This window comes from Trachurus trachurus (genome assembly GCF_905171665.1).
Source record: "Trachurus trachurus genome assembly, chromosome: 12".
Classification (NCBI taxonomy): domain Eukaryota; kingdom Metazoa; phylum Chordata; class Actinopteri; order Carangiformes; family Carangidae; genus Trachurus; species Trachurus trachurus.
The window spans coordinates 29,276,079-29,301,099 of record NC_139908.1 but is presented as its reverse complement, the minus strand read 5'-3'; the positions used below and the strand labels follow the sequence as shown (position 1 = coordinate 29,301,099).

Below are 25,021 nucleotides of genomic sequence, written 5' to 3'. Positions count from 1 at the left end.
AGCGTCAATCACAGTGTATTCGTCACATATAAGGATACACTGTATTTCAGTTCTAATGGCTTATGTAGATTGAAGATTGATTATTGATGCTAAGTACAAATGTATTGATAAAAACTGTCAGTAATTCAGCCAAAACGACATCAAAACATTACAGAATTTGATTTATACAGGTTCCTGTTGAGTTTACTCCTTGATTTGATTGGTTACTCCCATGACGTAGCATGTGGGCGTGAGCGTTATGAACATCAACAAAAGACAGAAAAGAGAAAGGAGAAAGACTAGAAGGAAGGAATAAGACTACGCTGTAGCAGACAGAACAGATATGTGGATTTAACCCTCAAAACAGGTAAAGTGAATATTTTACATTTGATTAAAACTACACTCAGTAAGCCTGTAGTTCTGTATTCATCTGAACCTTATTTACGTTATTTTAGTAACAGAAAGAGAAGGAAGAGAGATAGAGAGAGAGAAAAACAGCCGAACAATGGGACGTTAATTTGGTTACAATCTCCAAACTATAATCTTATAACATCAGCTAGCAATGGTCGAAAATGAATAATAACGTGTCTGTTTTTGTTTAACACATATTTTGCCTTTGCATTTCGACAACACTCGTATTGTAACGACAGAGATGAGGCTCAGCTGTCTCTGTTTCTCTACGGAAATAGTGGCTTTCAGACACCGAACTGTTCTTGTCGTGGTTTTGGGGCTAAAATATGTATTTGATTGTTCAATTTTCTTCCGACGGTGTTTATCTAGTGTTGTTTGGCTCTCCTGGATCCGACTCCAGTCAACCTTTTTTTTTCTCTTTTTTTCCCCACTACGGTAAACATTACTACAGTAAACCCCTATTAACGAGGAGAAACCACCGAAAAACAACGTTTTTTCGGTTAATAACATTAGTGCATTGTGGTTTAAGAAGGTTGGTTATTTATTTTATGTCAATAATCCTGCGTTACATTATAATTTTATAGAGCTTTAACGTTTGAGGAATGAAAAACCCCCAGCCCCTCCCCCGCTCCGACCAGAGAGGATTTAAAACGTTAGCTCGCTGCGGTTGACGTTAGCTTCCTCTGTTAGCACCGAGTAAAACGATAAAACAGTGGATTTCTGGTCGTGTGGGTTCTGTTTGTGTGTTTTGTAGGTTGTTAATTAACAGACAGAACCTTGCAAAAGTAGTTGTTTTTCGGTCAGAGAACAGAAGGCGTCAACCTAAAAGGAAATCTGACACCGAAGACCAGCTGAGGGAAGTGGGCTGGGCTTAGAGCTGCGACCCTGTCAGCCAATGTAGAGCAGTCACACACAGTAATGTCATCATCCAATAGAAACCAGAGGAAAACACTCTATCAGGGCTGCTCAGATAAAATGAAATGTATATTTTTAGCCTGAGAAAGATTTTGTTTTACATATAGCTGTGAAACATTGTCGTATATATCTCTTCTTACTTGTCAATAAATTAAATTATAATTATTTTCCTTAAATCACCCTGCAAACACTGCTAGTTGATATGCATAACAGTATAGATTTATTTTCTGACATGAACACTTAGTTATGATTTGGAGTTTACCCTTGTTGTTCTGTTTTGCAGTGTAAATACTGTCGTGAAAATCGGAGATCCCTTCTTCCAGTGCCATCTGAGATATGGATGCCTTCAAGCTGATGAAGGAGCTGCGAGTGAATTATGAGCAGGAAGATTATTACCTCCCCAAAGAGACGGGACTCGCTCTGATTGAATCCACAACACAGGTGAGCAAAATTTGACCAAACCATCATACTGATCCACAGTAGATTCAGTGAATGGGAACTCTTCTTTTACTGTATCAGAGCTGTGACAGATAAACTAGGTTAATCACCGGCGCGTCTGTCGCTCTTCTTTTCCAGGACGACAGGCGGATCTCAGCCAAGTGCAGAGATGCCAAAGTGGAGGACCTGTGGAGTCTGACCAGCTTCTTTGGTTACACGACCCAGACCTTCGTCCTGGCTGTTAACCTGCTGGACAGATTCCTGGCCATGATGAGGGTATGACATGCTTACACCTGATAGGACGGCACACAGGACATTTTAGTCTACCCTTTTCAGGGTGTGGTGACACACTCTTGACTACTTGTGTGGTTTGGAAAAGCCTGTTGTAATGGTGTCATTGCAACAGGAAATTAGAAGTAAACAATGGTAGATGGTAGTGGTTTGTGGATACAGCTGCTTTCTTCCTTAATCGGTTGTTTATAAAACATAAATCCAGTGCAGTGATTAAATGCTTTAGTGACATGTAATACCTTTACCTGTCATCCCTCAGATCCAGCCAAAGCACCTGTCCTGCGTCAGCCTCAGCTGCCTCCACATGGCGGCCAAGGTGACGGAGGAGGAGTGCAACCTGACGCCCACCGACGAGCTCATCCGCATCGGACAGTGCAGGTTCACCGTGTCCGACCTCAGCCGCATGGAGAAGATCATCGGGGAAAAGCTCAACTTCAAATCCAAAGCCATCACTGCCTTAACCTTCCTGCACCTGTACCACCAGATCACGCTCTCGCACTCCACAGACAGGTGAGAGCGTCACGTACAGGAAATGACACAGATTTATTTCACCTCAAGTAACATTCTGTCAACATCCATATTTAGCTTCTTCTCTTGCATCTAACATGAAGTTGTACTTTAGATCGACTTGTTTTTTAAGCTCATCCTCCTCTTTTACATCGCACCCAAAAACAGTTGCATTTTTCCACTGATCTGAGTGGTGGTGTTTTTTCCACACCACTGCTTGTTAGTTAACAGAGCTTCACTTTACGTGGTGCAGCCGTCCTATCAGCCAACTCCACCGTCAGTGACAGAAGGGCACTGATAACATTTGTTGTCAGCTACTGCGGCCAACAACACCTCACACTTGCATAACTCTCGCACATCGTTGGAATCTGTTTTGTTGCACTTTGCTACAAAACACATTCAGTTTGACATTGTCTTGTTTTTCACACCGAGTTCAGTTTCAGGAGCTTCTGTGATGAGTCAATAGTTAATTTAAACGGACTTCTATTTTGGACTGTTCTCAAAAGTGTAGATTAACTCTAACTCTGACCTGGAAACACACTTTAACCTGACCATGTGTTTGTGTTTGTGTGTGAACAGGAAGGAGAAGCTGAACCTTGAGAAGCTGGAGGCTCAGCTCAAAGCCTGTCTGTGCCGGATCTCCTTCTCTAAAGCAAAGGTAAAATGAGTTGTTGCAAGTTACAGATGTTTTTTTTTCTGTCTCTTTGTATCTGTCTGTTTGTCTTTAGGTTTAGTTCCACATAAAATAATGAATGTATCTCTTCCTTCCTGTCTGTTTGCCCATCCAGCCGTCCGTCCTGGCCCTGTCTCTGCTGAGACAGGAGATCGAAGCTGTTCAGTCGGAGGACATGCTGGAGATAGCCTATCACATCCAGAGACACCTGAAGGTAAACAACTAGGGCTGACCCAAAAAAATTGAAGCTTCGAAGCTTAGTTCGTTGCCATGGTAATCGATCATGAAGTCCGTGATCGATTTTTTCCTTTTTGACACCGGTTCTCATCGGCAATTGTTACATTAAAATGAATAGGCTACTTGGCATCCTGGAAACCTGCCTGGTTTTGGAGATATGCAGTGTTTGTTTGCCATTACTTTCATTATTTCCGCTAGTCGAAGCTTTGATTTTGATAGATTTTATGTCCGTGAAGCTTCGATTATCAAAAGATGATCATCGGGACAGCCCTATAAACAACACAGTGAGGGAAAGTGACACCTGCCGAGACCTCATGTAATGGAAAACCCCCAAAAAGAGACATTGCTTATGGGAGCAACTGAGGAAATGAGAGTCCAGATATTTACATGGCGGCTTCATTACAGGAATATTAACTGTTGGTAGTGTTGGTATCTGCTCACTATTTCCTGATCAGACTGACAGCCTGCAGGCTCACCACTTTAAGGGGAGTTTCCAGCTTCAGTCTGAATGAGAGGGAAGTAAACACAATGCTGGATTGATATGAAATCATATTTTGAAGAGCAGCGAGGGCGTTTAGTCATTCCTAGCTGAGCTCTGGCCCGTAGGATTGTTTTCTGTCTACGGCCGTGTGGTTATGTAACTTGGTGTCTTGTGTTGTGACGTCTCAGCTCCCGACTATTTTATCCATCATATCTATATGTGGAAATTTAGGAGGTGTGTAAGGAGGCGTCTAGCTTGGATGTCATTTAAGAAGCCCCCACTTAAATTAGTACAGTATGTGTATGTATTGCTGCCTCAGTGATAATACTGGTTTCCTGGATGTTTATCTTTCCAAGGCCTCGGTTTAAAGTTCAGGTATTACGTGAGCAGCCGATCAGGTTTCTCTTAACCCCCTAACCTAGAAAAGGAATCCAGGTTTCCGTTTACACTCTGTGTTAAATACAGTAAATGGATCATTTGAAACGCTCAGATGTCAGTTAACTTACTGTTTAGGGCAGGGGGCCAAACAAGCTCAACTGAAGCGCTGTGTTGTTGGTTTCAGATTGCAGACGGCGAGCTGCTGCTGTGGAGCGGCCGTGTGGCCCAGTGTCTGTCGGACTACGCCTCCCCAGAATGCAGCAAACCCAACCACAGGAAGCTGCAGTGGATCGTGTCGCGGCGGACGGCGCAGAACCTGCACAGCTACCGCAGCGTCCCCGAGCTGCCCACCATCCCAGAGGGAGGCTGGGACGAGAGCGAGAGGTCAGAGCCCCCACCACCACACACACAAACACCTGAGCAACACCCTATAAGTTATTAATAAGAATAACACCTTTCACTTATGGTTTAGTGCATTTAGATGCATGTAATCCATCCTAGGATCTTAGTACCAGAATTGAATCATTCAATTTAAATTAAAAATAAAGATTAATCGAAAAAAAAAAAAAAACATAAAAGAAAGTATTAATCTGGAAAATATATTTTGTACAAGATTTTTCTGTCAGAGCTGACAGAGCTAAATCCAGACTCTGGTGTTTGGTTTCAGTTTCATGCTGATGCAGATGATCATGTGATAGATCACTCAGGTAATACATACCAAACACTCCTGACAACAATAAAGGTATTTAAAATGACAAGGAACCCAACACACCCATGTGTCAGCATAGGTGTGTTTTGGTTTCTCTGGCGACAAACTGTTCAATGTCTCATCACAACTCTTCTATATGATACAGAAATAAACTCATATAACCAGTTTATGTCTTAACAAGATACTTCAGATGATCTTTAATACCTGTTTTTACAGTGAAGTGTGTGTGTCACATCACAGTCTTCTGAGGCAACTCAAATGTTTCTGTTGTGTTGTAACACACACAGACCTGAGGCCTGGGGTAGTGTCTGAGCCTGTTGGGGCCTCTCCTATCTCCCAGCGCTGTATGATGGGATGTGTGCGAGTCACCGGGCACGTCCCACTGACACACAGACGTTTCCATTACGTCACACAGCCGGGGAGCCTCACCTTTATGTAACAGGGAACTTGTGGAAAAGTTTTTAGTGAGGCAACGTGTGAAAAACAAATAAAGAGGAACCAAACACGGAGGCTTTTCTCCCAGCTGGTCACGGAGCCACAGAGCAGCTCGCTCCAGAAAATCACATTTTACTGATGTTACATTTGACACCTGAACTTTAACCAGAGAAAGAGAAAGAGCAGACGTCAACAGACTGACAGCAGAGCAGACAGAATACTGCTCAACTGTCACAAGTCACAACATGAGATCAGCTGATGACCGGCTGTTTCAGGAACTGATATCTTGCTACGTAACTGTGGTTTTTCTTGCTAACTGTGTCTTCTTCTGTCTGAGTATGACTTCACTGTTAGTCAATTTAAAGGGATAGTTCAACATTTTGGCAAATTCACCTAATGCCATAATCCCTATAGTCTTAGCAGTAGGTGTCGGTGCAAGCTATTTTTAGATCGGCAGGACAGAGACGTGAGCTGCTCAGTTAACGCTACGGAGGCATATGGTATTTTTGCATTTCCCTCATCAAATACACAATCCAACAACTCCAAAACGCTCTGGTGGACAAGTTGTGACCTGCACATTCACCACGCATCAAACTATATTTAGTTTGATGAGGGAAATGTGAAAGTACCGTGCAGCTCGTGTCTCTGCCCCGCCAATCTAAAAACAGCTTGCACCGACAATTAAAGTGATGAACCTACTCCTATGACTATAGGGATTATGGTAATAGGTGAATTTGCCAAAATGTTGAACTAACCCTTTACGACATGAGAAAAAGGTTCAGTATTGTAACATCACATCATTTAAGATATAACAAATAAAGGTGGTTGTCTGTACTTTTTGTATTATAAAAGGTCAAACACAAGTCAGATTGTGGCCTGTATTCCTGACCGTGTCTCTGTGTGTGTCTCTGCAGTGAGGACTCAAGTGAAGACATGATGAGTTCAGGTGAAGAGTCCCTCAGCAGTTCTCTGGGCAGCGACGCTGAAGGGCCCTTCTTCCCGCTGCACTTCCGCTGCCAAAACCACGGCCAGCACCTCCTCCACGCCTGAAGCCGCCGCCGCCCTGTGCCTCGTCACCCCCAGCCCCTCTACCTGACCTCTTTTTAATTTATTGCTTAATAAGCCTCGGTGCTGGTGGAGAATCACATTAAGTGGCAGCTGACTCTTCTGGTAGATTAGGTTAGATTTTTTAGTTTGTAGAAGTGTCGGTGCATGTTGAAGTGTCACATTCCAGGATGCAGGATTTTAAGGATATTCAAGTGGTGTTTAGCAAGATAAACTCTGGTCCACTGGATGCAGTGGCTGGTCTGGAAGCTCCAGACCAGTAACAGTTCTCATTGCAGACTAGAAGATGATCTGCTAAAACGTGATGTTTATTTAATGGAATGTTTTTTGACTGTTATTAATCCAAGACTGTTTTTCTTAAAGGTAATGAGGAGTTCTCTCTTTGTGCGGACACTGAGTGGCCACAGTCGTGTTGTCTTGTCTCTAGAAAAGACTGGAGTGTGTTTTTAGTTATCCTGAGATAGACCGTGACAGTGAAGGCCTCATTACCACAATCCTTGTTGAGATAACTAACGCCTCCCTCCACGTGTGAGTGAAAGCTCTACGCCTCTGGCCACTCTAATGCTCCGTTACAAAGTTGAATTTGCACAATTTTCTTTTAATCTCAGTTCTAATCTTGAGTGTTAAATGGTGAAACTGGAGGTCGGAGTTTGTGTCTGGAGGGGAAACTGATGCGTTAGCAATGTTTTTATAGCATTATTTGTAGCATCACTGCGTTTACAGCAAACTTACCCTCAGATGAAGCCCCACTGATACCACAGGGCATTCAGAGAAAAACATCTAAGTGTGTGTTTGTGTGTGTGTGTGTGTGTATGATCCTGGTATAAATTTAAAGTTGCCAACTTTAGGATGTAGCTAAAAAAAAAAAAAAGTCTTTGGTGTTTGAAACTGTTAAGAGAGTGTGTTGAATGGAACAAAAATAATGCTGACCAAGTGTCAAAAAAAGTCTAAAAAATGTTCAAAATGTAAAAAAATGTTAATACAAAAATATGTAAAACTGTAAATGATGTACAAAAAAAACTGTTAATAGTTCTTTGTAGATATTAAGTTATTTATTCTTTTTGTCACATGTACTGAAAAAGAAAAATCTTATAAAAATGTTATTTTTAACCTTTGGTTTTTGGCCTTTTTCTTCCACTAACTGACGTGGTCTTGTCACAGTCACAACAGACAATTTCAGCATCAACACTATAAAATAAGTGTTTATTGATCAAACACAACTTCACAGCATCCATTTCTATCATTGGTATGTGAAAGCTGACAGACTGTCTCTAACTCATAAGGGTGGAACGGTTTTGAAGCAAACAGGAAAACCTCGGTTCAGAGGATTTAGGTTTGTCTTCCTGAACCACCTGTCTCAGACCGACTGAGACGCTGAAGCACAAACCTTCCAACAACACGGAAGGAAGAGAACCAAGACAGACACTTGACCATGCACTTCCCCTCCTCCTTTCACACATGACCCACTTACCCCCCCCTCACACATATTGGCCTGCCACCTGTCATGACATTCCAGATTCTTTGAGTCGCCCCTTCCACGTTTCACCGCCGTCACAAATATAAACAGAAAAAACAAACACACAGCAAATGTACTGGTTGCACATGCTTGAGTAGATGAAACATTTACGCACAGTCTGAAATTTAGGGTTAAATTTGCGACCATTAAAGGACAATTCCGGGCAAATTCAACTCGGGGCTGTATTTTCCTAACATTTTAGGTCTAAAAGAAGGAATCTGAAGATTTTCAGTTGAATGTCTCCTGTTTTGCGGCAGCGATGAATGGGAGTGGATGCAAGTTCTGCTGCTTAGGCTGTTTACAGCCCTCAAAGCTGCAATGTTTTTCCACAGACAGCGTCAGATGGAGACTCAAACATGCACCCAGAAGTTTATTTACTTCAAGCAAGCCGACATGTTTGTAAAACTAGATCTAATTCAAAGTCTCACGCGAGACCCAAGTTGCAGTGTCATAAACACAGGAATATCAACTCTTGACTTGCTTCAAGTGTACATTTTTTTCCACAGACAGCGTCAGGTGGCGACTCAAACATGCACCGAGAAGTTTTTTTTTACTTGAAGCAAGTAAAGAGTTGATATTCCTGTGTTTATGACACAAACGGTAGCTTTCCAACTGCACCTGAACACACCGAGCACGGCAACTGGGTCTCGCGCGAGACTCCGGGAGACTTTGAATTAGATCTAGTTTTACAAACATGTCGGCTTGCTTGAAGTAAATAAACTTCTGGGTGCATGTTTGAGTCGCCATCTGACGCTGTCTGTGGAGAAAATTGCGGCTTTGAGGGATGTAAACAGCCTAAGCAGCGGAACTTGCATCCGCTCCCATTCATTGCTGCCGTAGCGATGCGGGGACAGACATAACTACCGCAAAACAGGAGCAATTTAACTGAAAATCTTCAGATTCCTTCTTTTAGACCTAAAATGTTAGGAAAATACAGCCCCGAGTTGAATTTGCCTGGAATTGTCCTTTAAGGGGCCGTCTGGAGCCCTGAAAATGTTTCTTGAAAACTGAGGTTTGAACCGAACCGTGGGTTAGGTGAACCATTACACCCCCATGTATTGAGATAAATATCTCAATACTTTCACTTCATCTTTGAATAACCAAGAATTGACCAGTGGCTGGAATGACCTGTTTAAAGCAAAAGACTGGGAGGAGAGGGGAAATGAGATACAGATGTGTTAGTGTCTTTCAGTGAGGAGCTGAGTCTCACTGGGTTTTATTTAAAAAAATTGAATACAGTGTATGAAAATGTTTTCATGAAAACAACTGATCACAGTGACTGAGGTGTAATCTACATTCAAGTTGACAACAACAGTGATATAATGAGACGAGTTGTACTGCCAGAGACAAAGGTTCAACATGACCCAGACTGAGTGTGTGTCACTGAGCAGACACCTGCTGCTCCATGCTGTTCTGTGGGGTTGCTCAACACACTGTTTCACATTTATCATTGCTAATGTCATTTAAGCTTTTATCCAAGACAATGTAGTTATAAACAGCAGCTGGAGAACAGCTGCTTCCTCCACTCAGCCTGTGCACACATCCAGTCTGTTGTTCTCCTCCACACCTTTAATTACTTCATCATGTAAACTCACCTCCAGACACTGATGGATTTATTGAACCAGGAAAACAGAAAGTCAAAGAATCTGCCATGTGAACAACCTCTGAAAATCATCCATTCATCAGCCTGTGGCAGCACACACACGCGCACACACTAGTAAACAACCATCACTCAAAGATTTCAAATAAGTTCCACTGACCTACCCAACTGGTCTCCGGTCAGTCTTCAGACCCAGTTCTTCCTCAGGGATCACTGAGACAGTGACAAGTCTTTTGTGGCCTTCAGTCATTTAATCCTCCATTAGATCCAGTTTAAAGGTTAACAGTTAGAATTACAATCCTGGTAAATAACACCAATTTAAATCCATGATGATGGTCCAGCAACGGGCAATCCAATCGGTGTACCCCCCCTGAGTGACGGACAGACCAAACAATGAATTAAAATCCCATGCGAGATCTCCTCTTCTTTGTCTGAGACACCTGCGACGATCCCAGTCGACCCTGTGAGCTCTGGGGGACGGACTGAGACTGGGAGAAACCAGACCAGCCCAGGGAGTCCTGGGATAAATCCACCCGGAGAGTCCTGAGGGGGGCGGACTGAGAGCTGTGGTGCTGAGAGGAGGAGGGGGGAGCTGGGTTGTTCTCATCCTGGAAACAGAGCAGAAACAGATCCATAAGGAGAACGGTGACATTCATTAAGGACAGATTGTGTGACAACATCTTTACATGAAGGAGGTGACGGTTCACACAGTGCTTCTAAAAAAGGTGCTTACTGCTTACTAACCCTAACCCTTTCAGTCAATCATTTCTCCCCTTTAATATTTTAATATGTATTTTACATCGTTGGACAGCCTGATTACTCACCTACAACCAGGTACAACTTGTAAGGATCGTACATCTGTGGACTGAGCAACACAGCTTAACGTGTGGGTAGCTTTGTGTTGGTTGGTGTTCACTCTTCAAGTCATTGCTCTAATCTACTTGAGGATAACTCTAGTCCCACACAGACAGACCCTGTGTCCTACTGGAGACTGGACAGTCATGGACACAGCAACTTAAGCTTGTTTTGCCCTTTGAGAGAAACTGTTTGTAAAAACCTCATGGCTGCCTGTCAGATCACAGTCAACATTCAAGGAATCAGGAAATGCTTTAAAAAAAAATGTTTTTAATGACTGCATCTTAAAGTCTTAGGGTCCTCCTTCCACTTTACACACAACATTGAGGGGATTAGGCTTCAGATATCTTCTAACCCCAACTCTACAGATATCACCTCAAATCCTCCAGGACCCTCCTAAAAACACCCTTCATGTTACAGGTCCACACATTCTTTCAATTGTTAAAAGAATAGTTCACCCAAAATTGAAATTCCACTCATTATCTACTCACCCTCATGTCAACTAAGGGCTGGGAGAAGTTTCAGAGTCCTCCGTGGCTTCTCTGAGTTACAGGGGGTCTCGGCGTAGCAGTGCAGGAGCAGGTTGCAAATGGATACCAACTGTCTTCGTAACAAAAAGACACACCAAAAAACATCCAAATACCTCCATGCTGCTCGTATGTAATGTCTGTCTTGTATTGAAGCCCCGAAATGCGAAATTGTTCCGAAAAAAATTTAATAAGTCTATATTTCAAGCTTGTTTTTAGCGGAAGCTTCTCTTCCTGGTCCGTCCAAATCTCGTTACTGATGCCGGCGCAAATCGGACTTTACATACGAGCAGCATGGAGGTATTTGGATGTTTTTTGGTGTCTTTTTGTTACGAAGAAAAGTGGTATCCATTTGCAACCGTCATATGGACATGCAGTGCTGCACGGAGCCCCGCTGTAACTCCGAGAAGGCACGGAGGACTCTGAAACTTCTCCCAGCCCTTAGTCAACATGAGGGTGAGTAGATAATGAGTGAGTGAGTGAGAAATTTCAATTTTGAGTGAACTATCCCTTTAACAGCTCCTTAACTTCATTCACCACGCTTCAACGTTAGGAGAGAGAGTTGTTTTCGAGGCAAATGCAGAGACTGCTTGCCGAAAACCTGCCCCTGAAGGCAACGCACATCAGCGGTTTTGCATGTATTTACCTCTAAAACAACTCTGTGTGGTAACGTTGTGTTATTATCTCATAGCGTGGTGAATGTGCAGCTCACAACTTGTCCACCAGAGCGTTGTGGAGTTGTTGGATTGTGTATTTGATGAGTTTGATGAGGGAAACCAGAAATCCCATGAGACTCCGTAGCGTAGCTCTGAGCAGCTCACGGCTCTGCTCCGCCGTTCTAAAAATAGCTTGCACCGACAATTAAAGGTAATGAAACTATCCCTTTAAAGGGCTATACAAATAAATCTTGATTGACTGATCAGATGCCTCCTCTGTCAGTCAACTACAGAAATGCCAACACATTCTCCCTGATGTTAACTGCTAATACCAACAACTACCACGGCCTGTGTGTAGTACTGTTTGTATGACTGTCAGTGAACGCATCACCTTCCTCTTACCTGAGAAGCAGACACAGAGCAGGGGGGGCCCTCGGGGTTTCTCTGTGTCGTGGGCAGAGAGAGGAAGCTGCTGCTGTCCTCTTGTCCCTTACTCACACTCCGAGGCGTGGCCGTTACTGTGGACGCTTGGGTGTCCTCCTCCAAAGCGGGGGGTGTTGTGGCTCTTGGCGTCTCCACCTCCAAGAAGCTCCTCAGCCTGGACAGCGGCCCCGATCCCTCGCCGTCGGACCAGCCCTGGCTGGCCGCCGAGGACCAGCCGGCCGAGTCCGAGAAGCTGTCCAGGTCGGACAGATGGCTGACGGAGGAGGTGAAGCTGCCGGCCAGCTCCACGCCGCGGCCCGACGCTCTCTTGGCCTGCTTCTCCCTCCTCCTCTTCCTCTTCAAAGCCTGCACCTTCTCGTCCCGGTTGAGCCCCAGCTCCTCGTCCCACCACGCCCGCCACGCCGTCTCGCCCTGCCACGACTGGGTCAGGCGCTGGCTGAGCCCGTCTCCCCAGGCGTCCGTGTCCACCTGGTTGGGCAAAGCCTCCACGTCCGGAGACCTCAGAGAGGCGGAGGTGGTGCTGTCCACCAGCAGCGAGCGTTGGGACATGCATGCTCTCAGATCTCGCCTCAAGCTTTGCACGCGCTCCTCTTCTGTTGGATCTGTGGCATCAGCGCCGGGCGGGTGAAGAAAGCCTTTGGTGCTGATGGTTAAGTGCTTCAAACGGCGTGGGCGGGGCTTCTTACCGCTACTTTTTTGCATCAGTTTCTGGAGCCAATGCTTCCAGGTGATGAGAGCGCCGTCGCTGAGCTGCACCGGAGCGTCCTCCACACTGCTGGGCTCTTCAGCAGCAGCATCTTCACCTCTCTCCGCCTCTCTGCCTTGCTCTCCTGCGTCCAGTTCACTGCTGTGATCCAGCTCTGGTTCATCGTTGACGATGACCTGCAGACCCGACTGCTGCAGCCTGCGACCTTTCCCTTCTGAATCTGAATCTGAGTCGTCAGAGTACGTCGTCTCCGCCGGTTGTTCCCTTTCTGGTGTTTCGGCCACAAACCTGGGTACGGCCACATGCTGAGTCGGCCCTACGATGCCGTCGTCGCTCCACGTGTCCTCTGCATCCAGCTGAGAGTCTGGTACCAGCTGCTCTGCTGCTGCGGCCTCTGTCGGCGTCAGCAGGCTTCTGGCTGCGTGTTGAGGCGGCGGCAGCTCCTCTGCGGCTGAAGGTCGGGGTGCGTCGCCGTCCGACTGCCCCGGCTCCAGGATCTGGTAGAAAACATCTCCTGCCTCTGTCAGCTGCAGGACACACACACACTCCTCTCCTCCTGCTTCGTTTGCCCCTCTCATCTGAAAACCAGTCAGCCCTGAAAACAAACCACAAGACTAGGTCAACATCTAGTCACAGTTTGTGGTCCATGTACAAAACTGAGGATGTATATTAAAACAGCTGGAGCTAAAACAAAGTCAAAAGATCAAGAATGTGCTGTGTTTATAAAATTAAAACTTATAGTGAAGGTTAAAGGATAATTCCGGGGATCATTCAACCTGGGGCAGTAGTTTCCTAATATTGTAGGTCTAAACGAAGGATTCTGAAGATTTTCTTTTGAATTGCTCCTGTTCTGTAGTAATTCTGCCTGTCCTTGCATCACCATGGCAGTGTACAATGGGAGAAGAGTAGACCGATCTTCCCTGTTTAGGCTGTTAAAATCCCACAAAACCGCACAGAGACCAGAGACTTTTGCGTATCCAGTTAAAAGCTCTGTACTGGGCCTTTAATGTTTTTCATATTTGGTCTCTCACAAAGCACAAGACCTCCACCTGGGATGCAGCAGAAGGTAACAGGTCTTTACAGTTACTCCTGTAAACCATGTTTGTTTTTGCCATGCATGTTTAAACCAACACTTCCTGTAACTTCTTCAAATACAAAGTCCATAAGCCTTCATATCTGAACAGAGTGTTTACTTCTGCTTTATTGTCATTTAGTGTGTTGCCTTATTTTTGGATGTTGGTGTTTGTGGTGTTCACACATCAGTTATTTTCATTACCAGTTAGTAATGACTTCCCTCTTCCTTCTTGCTCTGCTTGTGTCAAATTATTCCTCTTCTTCCTTCATCATTCTGCTACTAGCTGTAATGACTGTGGCCCTGAGCTCATAGTTGGTATCTATACATGGTCCCGTCACCACCAGGTATGAATCCAATATGTGTCTAAACGTGGCACTCATTTGGCAACACTGCAGCTCCAAACACCCTCCATAGAACCTGTTTGCGCCATTTAAATGTAAAGAGCAACAGGTGAAGAGAAAACTCCTCTGTTAAAGGGATAGCTCAACATTTTGGCAAATTTGACCATTGCCATAATCCATATAGTCATAGCAGTAGGTTCATTACCTTTAATTGTCGGTGCAAGCTGTTTGGTGATTGCTTTCTGATTGGTGGGGCAGAGACGTGAGCTGCTCAGCTACCGCAACAGAGACGCATCGTATTCATCAAATACACAATCCAACAACTCCAAAACGCTCTGGTGAACAAGTTGTGACCTGCACATTCACCACGCCTACTCCCAAGACTATAGGGAATATGGCAATAGGTTGTTGAACTATCCCTTTAAGTATCATGCAGCCAGCAGTGACTCTGCTGCTACATCATACAGGTACCTTTAAAAGTAATACTTGGTCCAAAACCCTCCAACAAATCCTTAGATGGTTCACATGTTGGATCTTGTTAGCTAACAAGCTCGTCACTAATCCAACTGGGTTTTGTTGACAGCAGCATTAGGACAGAAGTCAGAGCCTGTGCAGTCTCTACTGCAGTGGTTGATGGTCAGTCAATGTCCCTCATGCTAACTGTTACTTAATCTACAATGTTTCCTTAGATCATTTCTGCAAGAAGCTGTTGCAGAAATGTTGCTGCCAAATGTAGCAGTTATTGAGTCAAAGGGATCAAATAGTAATTCCACCAGAACAGTGAATGAGTCATGTGTTCAATAAAGACATGAGTATTATTAGTTTAAGCACTGAGGGTGTATTCAGACATTTGGCTCATTTGCTTTGTTCCAATACAATTGTTGCATTTTTCTTTTGGGTCATTTGTGTTCACATGGTAACAGTCCCAAGCTGTAAGTTGTAAACAAATACCATGCAAACTGCCTGCTCTCTCATTGGTCAGAAGTCCTACCCGGAAGGAGGAGGAGTTTGCCCCAGGAAAAACAACAACCATGGAACATCAGCAGCGTGTGTGTGGCTAGTTTGTTTCTCTGGGCCAGTTGTGTCGGTTGCTGAGTGGAGGAACCGCTCCAGGGCTGGAATGGAAGTGAGCTGGGCCCTCCCCTACTTGGTGACCTCAGCTAGCTGGTTTTTATCCTGCATCTGAGTGTGACAGCTGTGTGACATATGACCAAACCAACCCAACTCATAGTCTGTGTTGTTGTGCTATTCTATTTTGTTTTGTTTTGTTGTTGTTCTATCTTCTTCTCTTATTGGCCTTCTGATTCTTTGTCTTGTTTTTACCTAACACATATCAATGGGACAAGAGATGGAAATTTGCCATATGGCTATAATCTCATTCATATTTACATTATAAATGTCCATTAATATAATGTACTACTGTCGCATTTCTTAAATAAATAAATTGACAAACCGATCTTTGGTGTTCCCTCCCTGTTTCAGAACAACTGCTCCAAAAGAGGCAGGTCTGAACACACCCTTAAACCCTATTCACACGGGATTAGTTTTACCTGGGGAGGTCTGGTAATTTGTAAATGACCCCCCCACGTCTGTGTTTCATGTGGTGCATTCGCACGGGATAAGTGAAGTCTGTATTTTACTCGAATTTACTGACATTTAGGCTCCGATATGACGTCAAAGCTGTGCACGTCGTAACATCTGCTGCTGTCACATCCATGTGCGCTGCAAATGTAAATAAAATGTCAAAGCAGCAAAGTGACTTCACAACAGTGCAGTTGTTGTCACAATAACAGGCCGTCACGGCATTTGTATTCAGCCTGTTGAAAGCTGCATGTCATCCATCTCAATATCCTCAGAAATTTCGCTCTTTTTATGGATCTGAGCTGTTTCTTCAAATGGGTCTCCAGCACCGAGACAAGACTGTATTTGCATCTAAAATGGTGTCAAAAATGCCGCTCATAATTTCCACCTCAGCCTCCATGTTTCAACCCGTACAGTATGGTTTCAACCGGGGAAGAAGTAGAAAAGGCGCGCGATAAAAACAACAAAAACAAAAAATGCCCCTCAATTACTGAGATGCAGATTCACACGGGACTAGTTTTACCACAGGACGTCGGTCTTTGGTGAAATATAGTAGGTCATTTGCGGGGGAATTTTTACTTTACAAATTATGACATGGCGCATTCGCACGGGATTAAGATCACAGACGTCCTCCACAATTATTACTAATTACCAGAGGTCCCCAGGTAATACTAATCCTGTGCGAATAGGGCTTTAGACACAGCACCTGTCCCTGGTCTGTCCATACCTGCAGCAGATGAGGACAGTCTGTTGCTGGCCGTGTCCAGGCGGTGAGGGATCTGGACAGGAAGGTGTTTCAGACTGTCTCTGGGTCTGAGCAGAGCCTGAACAGGCCCTCGACTACAGCAGGCCTCTGATCTGCCTCCTGATCAACACAGTGGGAGATTGACAGGGTTGGTTAGTGAGGATCATGCATGCTCCACACGGCCACCGGTTCTAAACTGAGCCCGTCTTATCTGACCTGAGTACTGCAGCAGGTGGATTTCCTGAGAACTCTGGGAGCCCAACAGGACCTTGGTGGTTCTAGCCCCACCCGGCGCTGCGCCAGACGAGGTGGAGCCAGGAAGAACACAGCTAAACAGAGGTGGGGACTCCATCATGTGATCACACTTGAGCATTGGCACACATGGGAAACGCTCGTCCATGATGTAGGCAGAGTACTGAGAGAGAGAGGGAGAGAGAGAGAATTATCAATACCAATTAGGGCTGTCCCAATTATCAGATTTTGATAATCGAATATTCGCGGACATAAAATCAATCAAAATCTGAGCTTCGACGGCCGGGGGGTGCGCGATCGTAACATCTAACGGGGGGGGGGGGGGGGGTCGTAGTGGAAATAATGAAAGTAATGGCAAACAAACACTGCATATCTCCAAAACCAGGCAGGTTTCCAGGATGCCAAGTAGCCCAATCATTTTAATGTAACAATTGCCGATGAGAACCGGTGTCAAAAAGGATAAAAGGAAGAAAAAAAAACCAATCGATCACAGACTTCATGATCGATTACCATGGCAATGAACGAAGCTTCGATTTTTTTGGGTCAGCCCTAATACCACTACATTTTTTTCTGTCATTTGAGCAGCTGCATGTGCACTTGTGCAGACAAGGACATTATAATATCATGTATAATGTTTTGCCAAAAATAAACCAGAAATTGATGTATAATTAAAAATAATCCAACCCTACAGCCACCTGCAAACCCATGCACACTCAACAAAACTAACAACAACTGTAGACATCTCTGTCCGACTCTGACTCTGACCTCACTAGTAACAACAATAATGATCCCATCGGTTCCATCCCTCCCCAAAAAGTCTGCACCAGAGGAAAAGTCTGTGTCAAGCGGACCAAACAAGCCTGGTGTGAATACGCCCTAAATAAAAACTAGTCAATTCCTCAAAAAAAAAAAATATTTAAAAAAATAAAACTGCTAAATCACTTGTTGAACTAACTAAAAACTAAACTGAAATAAAAAAGCTAAGTGAAAAACTAAATACAAATAAAAACTAATGAACATTTTAAAACTAATAATCTTGCTGTGTGTAAGTTAGAAGATCAGCCTACTGTACCTGGGTGTTGATGAGATGGTGGAAGGGGTGGGCGTCTCCCAGGTATCTGGTCTGGATCAGTCTCTCTCCACTGCGACACTCTGAGGTGTTGCTGATCCGGAACAGGGTGTGACCACTGACAGGACTTGTCTAGAGCAGAGGACGGCAGCCAGGGTGCAGCGTTCAGAAGACGGAGAGAAAACAAGGAAAGGGCTGTAGAATAAGGTTTCTGTGTGGTCGGATTATTGCAGGATTTTTTCCACATATGCGGCAGCTGATGTTAAGATGAAATCACAGTATATAGAATCGACAAAAAGGAAGTACATTTACATTCAAATACTATTGGTATTGTTTAATTGTTTTAAAGAGGAACTATGCAGGATTTTAAGCTTCATTAAACAGCTCCAGAGTCCTAGTGCTGGTTACATCATAGTTCCAGGGAGAATGGAGGCTCTCTGGCTCCCACCTAGCGTCTCTTGGCTGAAAACCAACTTTGCAAAATCATTCCCTCCGACCCGGTGTCCCAGCTCTCGTCTCTGCGACACAGCTTCACAAACACACTCCATAACCCGTAAGATAAGACTACACAGATATATACATGGTAACATCATATACGATATATAACGTTATGTATCTTTAGCAACAGAGAGGAAACGTGACTGGAAGATGTTCCAATGTTCAGGGGCCAGGTGAATTTCTAAAAGATCCACAACAGTCCATTAACATATGGACAAAAGACCAAGGACTGATCGTTTGCATTGTTATTTGTACCATAAAGTGCTGGTTTTAATTTTGAGTTTTGAGATCTGATTTCTGCACAATAAATACTCTTAAAATGACATTATTGCTTGTTTTTTCTTTAAAAAAAAATCAAGTTAGCTTTACTAAGGGACTACAAAACCCATTCAGAAACACATTATTTTTACACTTAAATTTATAGAGGGATTATCAGTCTACGTCACTGACGTTCTACTGCGCATGTCGCCTGCGGAAAGAGAGCAGAAAGAGCCGCAATCATGTCTTATTGTGCTGTTAGTTGCACTATTGTGTTGATAAAAATAACAAAACTCACAAGTTTTACAGAATACCGTCAACTCGCACCCCTTTCAAGGCAAACAAAAGAGAAAATACTACAGAGCAATGTAATGTGTTAGACACGTTGGTTTGAATGGTGATAAAGCTGGATATGCCCACAGGCACAGCTGTACAACTGCAGCCAATGAGTTGTGAAATGTTTACTACAACAACGGCAGTGACTAAAGAAGAAGTAATGGAAAGCAAGCTAAGATTAATTAACGTTACATTATTTTAAATTCCATATTCAGCCATGCAGGTGCAGTTATTCTCCTTGTTCACAATGACCCAGACTTTAGACATGTCCGTCCTCTTCCCTTGTCTCTGACCACCAGGCAGCACCTCAGTCCTCACAGCCACTATGTTTTGTAATCGTGTAAGAGTATTTTCCTGATCATGATTGTCTGTTAAATAGCCGTTATAAAACCTACCGTCTATGTATAAAACACACACTACATCAGTAGGTGATAAACTGTTGTAGTACGCTGACAACATCACTAGCTAACACCACTTTGACTACATTAGATCCATGGAGTAAACTTCAAGGTAACCATGACAACCGGTTCTTTCTGCAGTCACGTTGTGCTCACATCCGTCGTGTTGGTAAACAAATAATCCCTCTATACCGCGATATATACCGTTACCGCGAAGGAATTGGATTTATACGGTGATATGAGTTTCAGCTCACAGCGCCCGGCCATGTGCCGTCATCTCACCCTGATGTCTGTGAGCTCCACTCCAGTCCTGTCAGCGTAGAGCATCACCCTCGTATGGGCCGAGAACTCGCACCATCGCCATGACGACTTGGCATTGAAGTACAGGTTGCTGTCCTCCTCCCGAACCTTCTGTATCCTGCCAGAGTGGAGCATCACTTTAAAGGGATAGTTCAGCTTTTTTGAAGTGGGGCTGTATGAGCTACAAATTCCCATTAAAGGGACAACGAGGAGTTTCTATTTGGTTATAAAAAAGTCTCACGTTAATGTGGATGAATCTACGTTACCCACACTTGTTAATGGGCCCATTTTCGATAAATATATCGTTTTGTCTCGTTATTTTGTTATTATTAGTGGTGGTGGAAATGCTGGTCGAGCCGACCAGCGTTTCTTTACTTTCGGTTTCGTGGCGAGTCATGAGAATAACGCAGCCAAATCTCCATTTATGGTGGGAACTACGACGGTATGTGATCGTCTTCCAACCTCTGACTTTAATTCTTGATGAATGAAAACATGAGTCTGTCTTGCGCTGGTCAAAGAATTTCACGGTGCGCGGAGGCTCATATATGTAGTGTGAAAACACTTCGCTTTTCCAAAACTCCTGGTTGTCCCTTTAAGTTCACTAGATGCAGTAGAAAGGTCTCTGCTCCCCTTGCATCTAGTGTACTTAATGGGCATTTGTAGCTCATACAACCCCACTTCAAAAAAGCTGAACTATCCCTTTAATGTCGGCTTGACATCATGACCTGGACAGACCTGAACTTCAACAGACAGAACCTGTCTTGGTTGTCCTCACCCTTTGCCAACAGTCCACAGGCTGACTATTCCGCTCTCACTCGCCACCAGGACTTCACCTAGAACATGAGGACTGACGGGACAGGAGGACAAGCAGCAGGACACGTCACTTTCACACCTCTTCTTCAGGCTGGTGGTTTTTTCAGAGCTGTCCTGGCTGCTCCTTGACGATCACTGACCTGACACTGACGCAGGTGGCCACCTCCTTGGTGTTGATGACCTGCAGCACGCGGGGTTCGTCCGTTTCACTGAACCTCCAAACGCCGCACAGGTGGTCCGAGCGCACGGCAACGCAACCTGCAACAAAGAGCTATGAAGAGCTATATAGGATGAAGAGTCTGGCGGAGCGCGGAGCTGGTCCGGCTGCTCGTCATGTTGGCCCTGGTTCCACATTCTTACAGTGGTGGAGCAGGGAGGCCGAGCTGATCTGTCTGACGGGGCCTTTCAGCTGGAAGCTCCAAGGGCTGCTGCTGCCGGTCAGGACGGGGGGACTCCCTCTGTGCTGCTGCAGCTCCATCCTGTGGAAGTCTGGGGTACTGCGTCAAGAAGCAGACAGCAAGTCTGATCCCAACCTCCAACTTTCTTTGTATTCTTTTTCTTTCATTTTCTTCTCCCTCTCTTTTTTCTTCTCATTTGTTTAAATATTATTATTCCTATCTCTTTTCTTGCTTGTTTTCTCCTCTCTCACACATGAAACCTCTCATCACACTGTGTTATTTCTATTACTCGCTATGTCCATCAATATTACTTTTGTTACTATTATTGTCTTTGTTAGTAGTAGTAGTAGTAGTTGCACTGTAGCACTGCCTGGCCCTGATTCACCACAGCTCGGTACTGTCTTTAAAGGGATAGTTCAGCTTTTTTGAAGTATGGTTGTATGAGCTACAAATGCCCATTAAGTACACTAGATGCGGTAGAAAGGTCTCTGCCCCCCCCCACTCACTGAGAAACACCGACGCATCACGCTGCACCTAGACACAGACAGTACACTGTTGTCAATGAGGGACCATTAATCAGCGTCCTGTCCCATCTCAAAATAATACACCAGTGCCATCTAAAGTAAAAATTTGCAATGAATCAGCTGGTCGGAAAAAAGTTTGTTTATCTGGAGCTACCCAACTCACTAACCCTAACCCTCTGTATTGTCATGTATGTTTGTTTTGTTTGTCTTTCATTCTTGTCATCACCACACAGGTCTTATATTGTTTGTCTCTGTTAACATTTTTTTTTAAGTATTATGCAGGATACTGAGACGGTCCAGTGCCTGGCTGCTGGGGTAGAGGAGGCAGCCGCCGCTGCTCTCTGAGAAGGGGACAAAGTCCAGAGCGCCACCTGTGGTTGCTTCAGAGAAGAGGCGACGGTCTCTCTGCTCAGTCAGCTCCTCATACAACAGAGAGCTCAGCAGCTGAAGGGGCACAGACTGCACCACGTCTGATAGAAGGAGATTGTACTTGTCCAGTTTTGTGGAGGAATATGTCTGATAACATCTGAAAACAAATGAAGCAGGAACATCAATCAGAGAAGAGGAGACTTTTATTTGATTTCAATTCTTTTGCACACACACATACAGGTTCACTCACGTTTTTAGCTTCAGCATTTCAAGATAGTTTTTCATCCTCGACATGCTGACTGCACTCCCTCGCTTCCTCTACAAAACAAAGACACATACAGATTATGATGAGAGGAAAAACAATGAACGCAGATTTACACCGCAGAGTGGATTCTTTTGTGTTTTTACCTTTTAGCTATCTCAAATTAACTGGAAGATGTAAATGATCTATCAGTGATTTATCGATCACTGCCTGTTAATTAGCAGAGCACCATTACTGATGAAACAGGTTAGCTGATTAAGGAATTTTTGTTTTTCAACTACTGACATCTAAAGATCATCTCTTTGCAATAGAAACATTACTACACTATTAATGAAACAATTGACTTCTTTTATAAGCCTGTTATTTTGACACTCACCTTTTTCAATCCTTGTTTAAAGCAGAAATGTTCACCTAGAACTTCACTCATGCACCCAAAGGCGTCCTGGCCATGATCCATGAAGAAGTTCTGAATCTAAATACAAAACAAAACAGAAAATACATGACAGTCAAAAACACACTGTGTGACTGAGCTCACAGACTCTGTTCATTATCAATCTAGTGTGTTCCTAGGAATTATCCTGAAATGACATATGTCTAGAAACTTTATGTATAGAAACTTTACTGTCTCGGTGAGGAGACTGGCATGCAGTGACATGAATACAACAATCAGACATAAATGACTGCAGAGAACAGGTTCACTGTAAAACTGGTTCAGAAACATGCAAGTGTCCAAATGCTGTACTCACATGTTCTGTGAAGTCAGTTGGATCTGGAAGCTCTGAAGACCGGGGACATGCTGGGAAGTTTTTTAAGCAATTTACACACTACATTAATGACAAAATAATGACATTGTAAAACATTTTCACACAAACAAAAAAGGCAGAAAGATAATGTGTCCAACACAAATGTCCTTTGGTGCATATATTGCAGCCAATATGTTTTGGATAACAAAGACAGTTCAGTAGCCTTTGAACAACATGTGTATGGAGTCTACAAGGAGTGCTGGACCACCTCCCTGTGTAATACATGCTGTCAGTCTGGACTCACAGTGTTTAGGTGACAGGAGGGGAAGTGGGACAGGCTCAGTGTGACGCCACGTCTCCCCTCTGACCTGATGGCTGGGCGTGAACGTCCAGCTGGAGAGAGGACCAGAGCTGCTCTGGAACCACAACAGAGAGAAAGTCACAAAACAGATACACACATCTTCTAACTAACACAGGTCACTACCAAAACAAAGAACAGCAAGATATCCTTCAGCAGACAGGCTTTCATTTTACATTTTTAAAATCTTTTTAATGTTGACATTTCAACACAATTTAAATTCGATATAACATTAAAACTAGTAATAATTCCTGTTTAAGAACCAAACAACCAGTTACATAGAGTAATACTTGATTTCAGACTTTTACACTTAAATGCATCAAAAAATGTTACACCTTTATTTTGAAAAGATGTTTGCTGCGTTGGAAGCCCATTATAAATTACATAATAAAAATAATACAACCCAATGATAACCCAGCAGTAGTATCTTATATGACTGACCATCAAGCAAACAACCATTTACCCTAATTTTAAATATCAACTACCTATTAGTTAAGCATGTATTTATAATGGTAAATGATAGTGGTTAATTTATATATATTTTTTAAAATGTTCTAGTAGTAATAGGCAGGATTACAATTTACATCACAGTAACCAGTGAGTACTGTTTGGATGGTGGACCCACCTGAGGTCGGACTCGGCCGTAACTGCCCCAGTTACCACCGGAACTCTGCCCCGCAGTAGAGTCCGGTGGTCCGCAGTTGTAGAAACAAGGGAAAACCTGCCGTGGGAACTCGTAGTCCATTTTGTTTGCTATCAACAAATTAAAGTACGGTAGCTGTTGGGTTTAATGAGCGTGTACTGTTGTTCTCCCACCCTCGGTGTCAGGGGACAAGTCTGAACATGCTGTTCCTTGGCTCGGCTAACGTTAGCACAGCAGCCGCTGCTCCCGCTCAGGACCAGGACGGAGAAACACAGCTGTAGTGTCCTCCTCTAATCACCGTGACACGCGCTCCACAGCACCGACTCGAAGCTGTACGTCTTGGAGGAACCTGTCGGTTCTGTCCAACACACACTAGTGGTAAAAGTGTCCCAAATCCTCAGCCAACCGAACACGTGCAGGCAGCACGAGAAGACCGCAGTCAAGCTTCCCCTCGTGAGTACCCGGCAACAACAACAACACACTTACTTCCGGTCTGGTTTTGTTCAAGAGTGGAAACTCCCTTGATAATTTTTTCAATCATATTATGAGATGACTTGTAAAAAAAAAAAACGTAGTTGCAATACAAATATAATGAGCAAGTACGCAACAATACAACGAAAAACAAACCCATAAAGCGCTGCTGTTGTTATTGGGCTTTTATTTTGAAAAGTGGGCAATGTAGGTTTTGTCCAGGTTGTCATTGCGAAATGGGCGTGGCTTCAGTCCTCTGCATTCTGGTTCCTGTCTGTAGCGGATACCGAAATCACCAAATTCACCAAAATAAAAGTGTTCACCAACATAAAACGTATAAAATAAACATTAACGTGTAATACAATAAAAGCAAAATGTTAACTTGATGGCTCTGGGACTTTCTTGTAAATTATATTCCTTAAATTAAAGAGTTTTACCGCATTTTATTAGCTCGGTGCTTTTATTTTGACGGAAAGGCCTGTCTCTCTCGCCCTGGATCCGTTTCCTACCAAAACAGCCAGTCAACGGCCCCAGACTATTCTACAAATATATTGACAAAAAAAAAACTGTTAAATAATTTATCAAAAATAAGTAGATTCAGACACATCGACCCCCCCACCCCCTTTCCGTTTTTCCCCCACGTATGTTATCATTTTTATGTAACAGTGCCTTTTTAATAACGAAAACACGCGGAAACACGATATTAGGAGGATGTCATCCTTGGGAAATGAACACCCGTGTGTTTTTATTTTGAAAAACTGAAA

General features: G+C 43.8%; 2 protein-coding genes across 2 annotated transcripts; one reads left to right on the top strand and one right to left on the bottom strand.

The window, feature by feature from the left end:
* Nucleotides 1-229: 229 nt before the first annotated feature.
* Nucleotides 230-7,629, top strand: ccng2 (cyclin G2). Its single transcript, XM_083983256.1, has 8 exons — nt 230-346; nt 1,589-1,746; nt 1,882-2,019; nt 2,294-2,544; nt 3,121-3,199; nt 3,330-3,428; nt 4,495-4,694; nt 6,369-7,629. Exons 2-8 carry the CDS (start codon nt 1,642-1,644, stop codon nt 6,502-6,504), a joined length of 1,008 nt encoding a protein of 335 aa, XP_083839382.1. The 5' UTR covers nt 230-346; nt 1,589-1,641; the 3' UTR covers nt 6,505-7,629.
* A 1,377-nt stretch (nt 7,630-9,006) lies between these two features.
* Nucleotides 9,007-24,226, bottom strand: taf1c (TATA-box binding protein associated factor, RNA polymerase I subunit C). Its single transcript, XM_083983168.1, has 15 exons — nt 23,769-24,226; nt 23,090-23,201; nt 22,789-22,838; nt 22,419-22,514; nt 22,031-22,098; nt 21,699-21,937; nt 20,850-20,978; nt 20,630-20,747; nt 20,452-20,523; nt 19,659-19,794; nt 17,890-18,018; nt 16,782-16,980; nt 16,548-16,685; nt 12,076-13,418; nt 9,007-10,243 (listed from the first exon to the last, which is right to left on the bottom strand). Exons 1-15 carry the CDS (start codon nt 23,886-23,888, stop codon nt 10,034-10,036), a joined length of 3,159 nt encoding a protein of 1,052 aa, XP_083839294.1. The 5' UTR covers nt 23,889-24,226; the 3' UTR covers nt 9,007-10,033.
* Between the last annotated feature and the right edge of the window lie 795 nt (nt 24,227-25,021).

Coding starts and splice junctions, on each gene's coding strand:
- ccng2 (XM_083983256.1), top strand. CDS start 1,642: ATGGATGCCTTCAAGCTGATGAAGGAGCTGCGAGTGAATTATGAGCAG. Junction 1,747..1,881: donor TGATTGAATCCACAACACAG/GTGAGCAAAATT, acceptor CTTCTTTTCCAG/GACGACAGGCGGATCTCAGC. Junction 2,545..3,120: donor CTCTCGCACTCCACAGACAG/GTGAGAGCGTCA, acceptor GTGTGTGAACAG/GAAGGAGAAGCTGAACCTTG.
- taf1c (XM_083983168.1), bottom strand. CDS start 23,888: ATGGACTACGAGTTCCCACGGCAGGTTTTCCCTTGTTTCTACAACTGC. Junction 23,202..23,768: donor ACGGCCGAGTCCGACCTCAG/GTGGGTCCACCA, acceptor TTGTGGTTCCAG/AGCAGCTCTGGTCCTCTCTC. Junction 22,839..23,089: donor CCTCCTGTCACCTAAACACT/GTGAGTCCAGAC, acceptor AAAACTTCCCAG/CATGTCCCCGGTCTTCAGAG.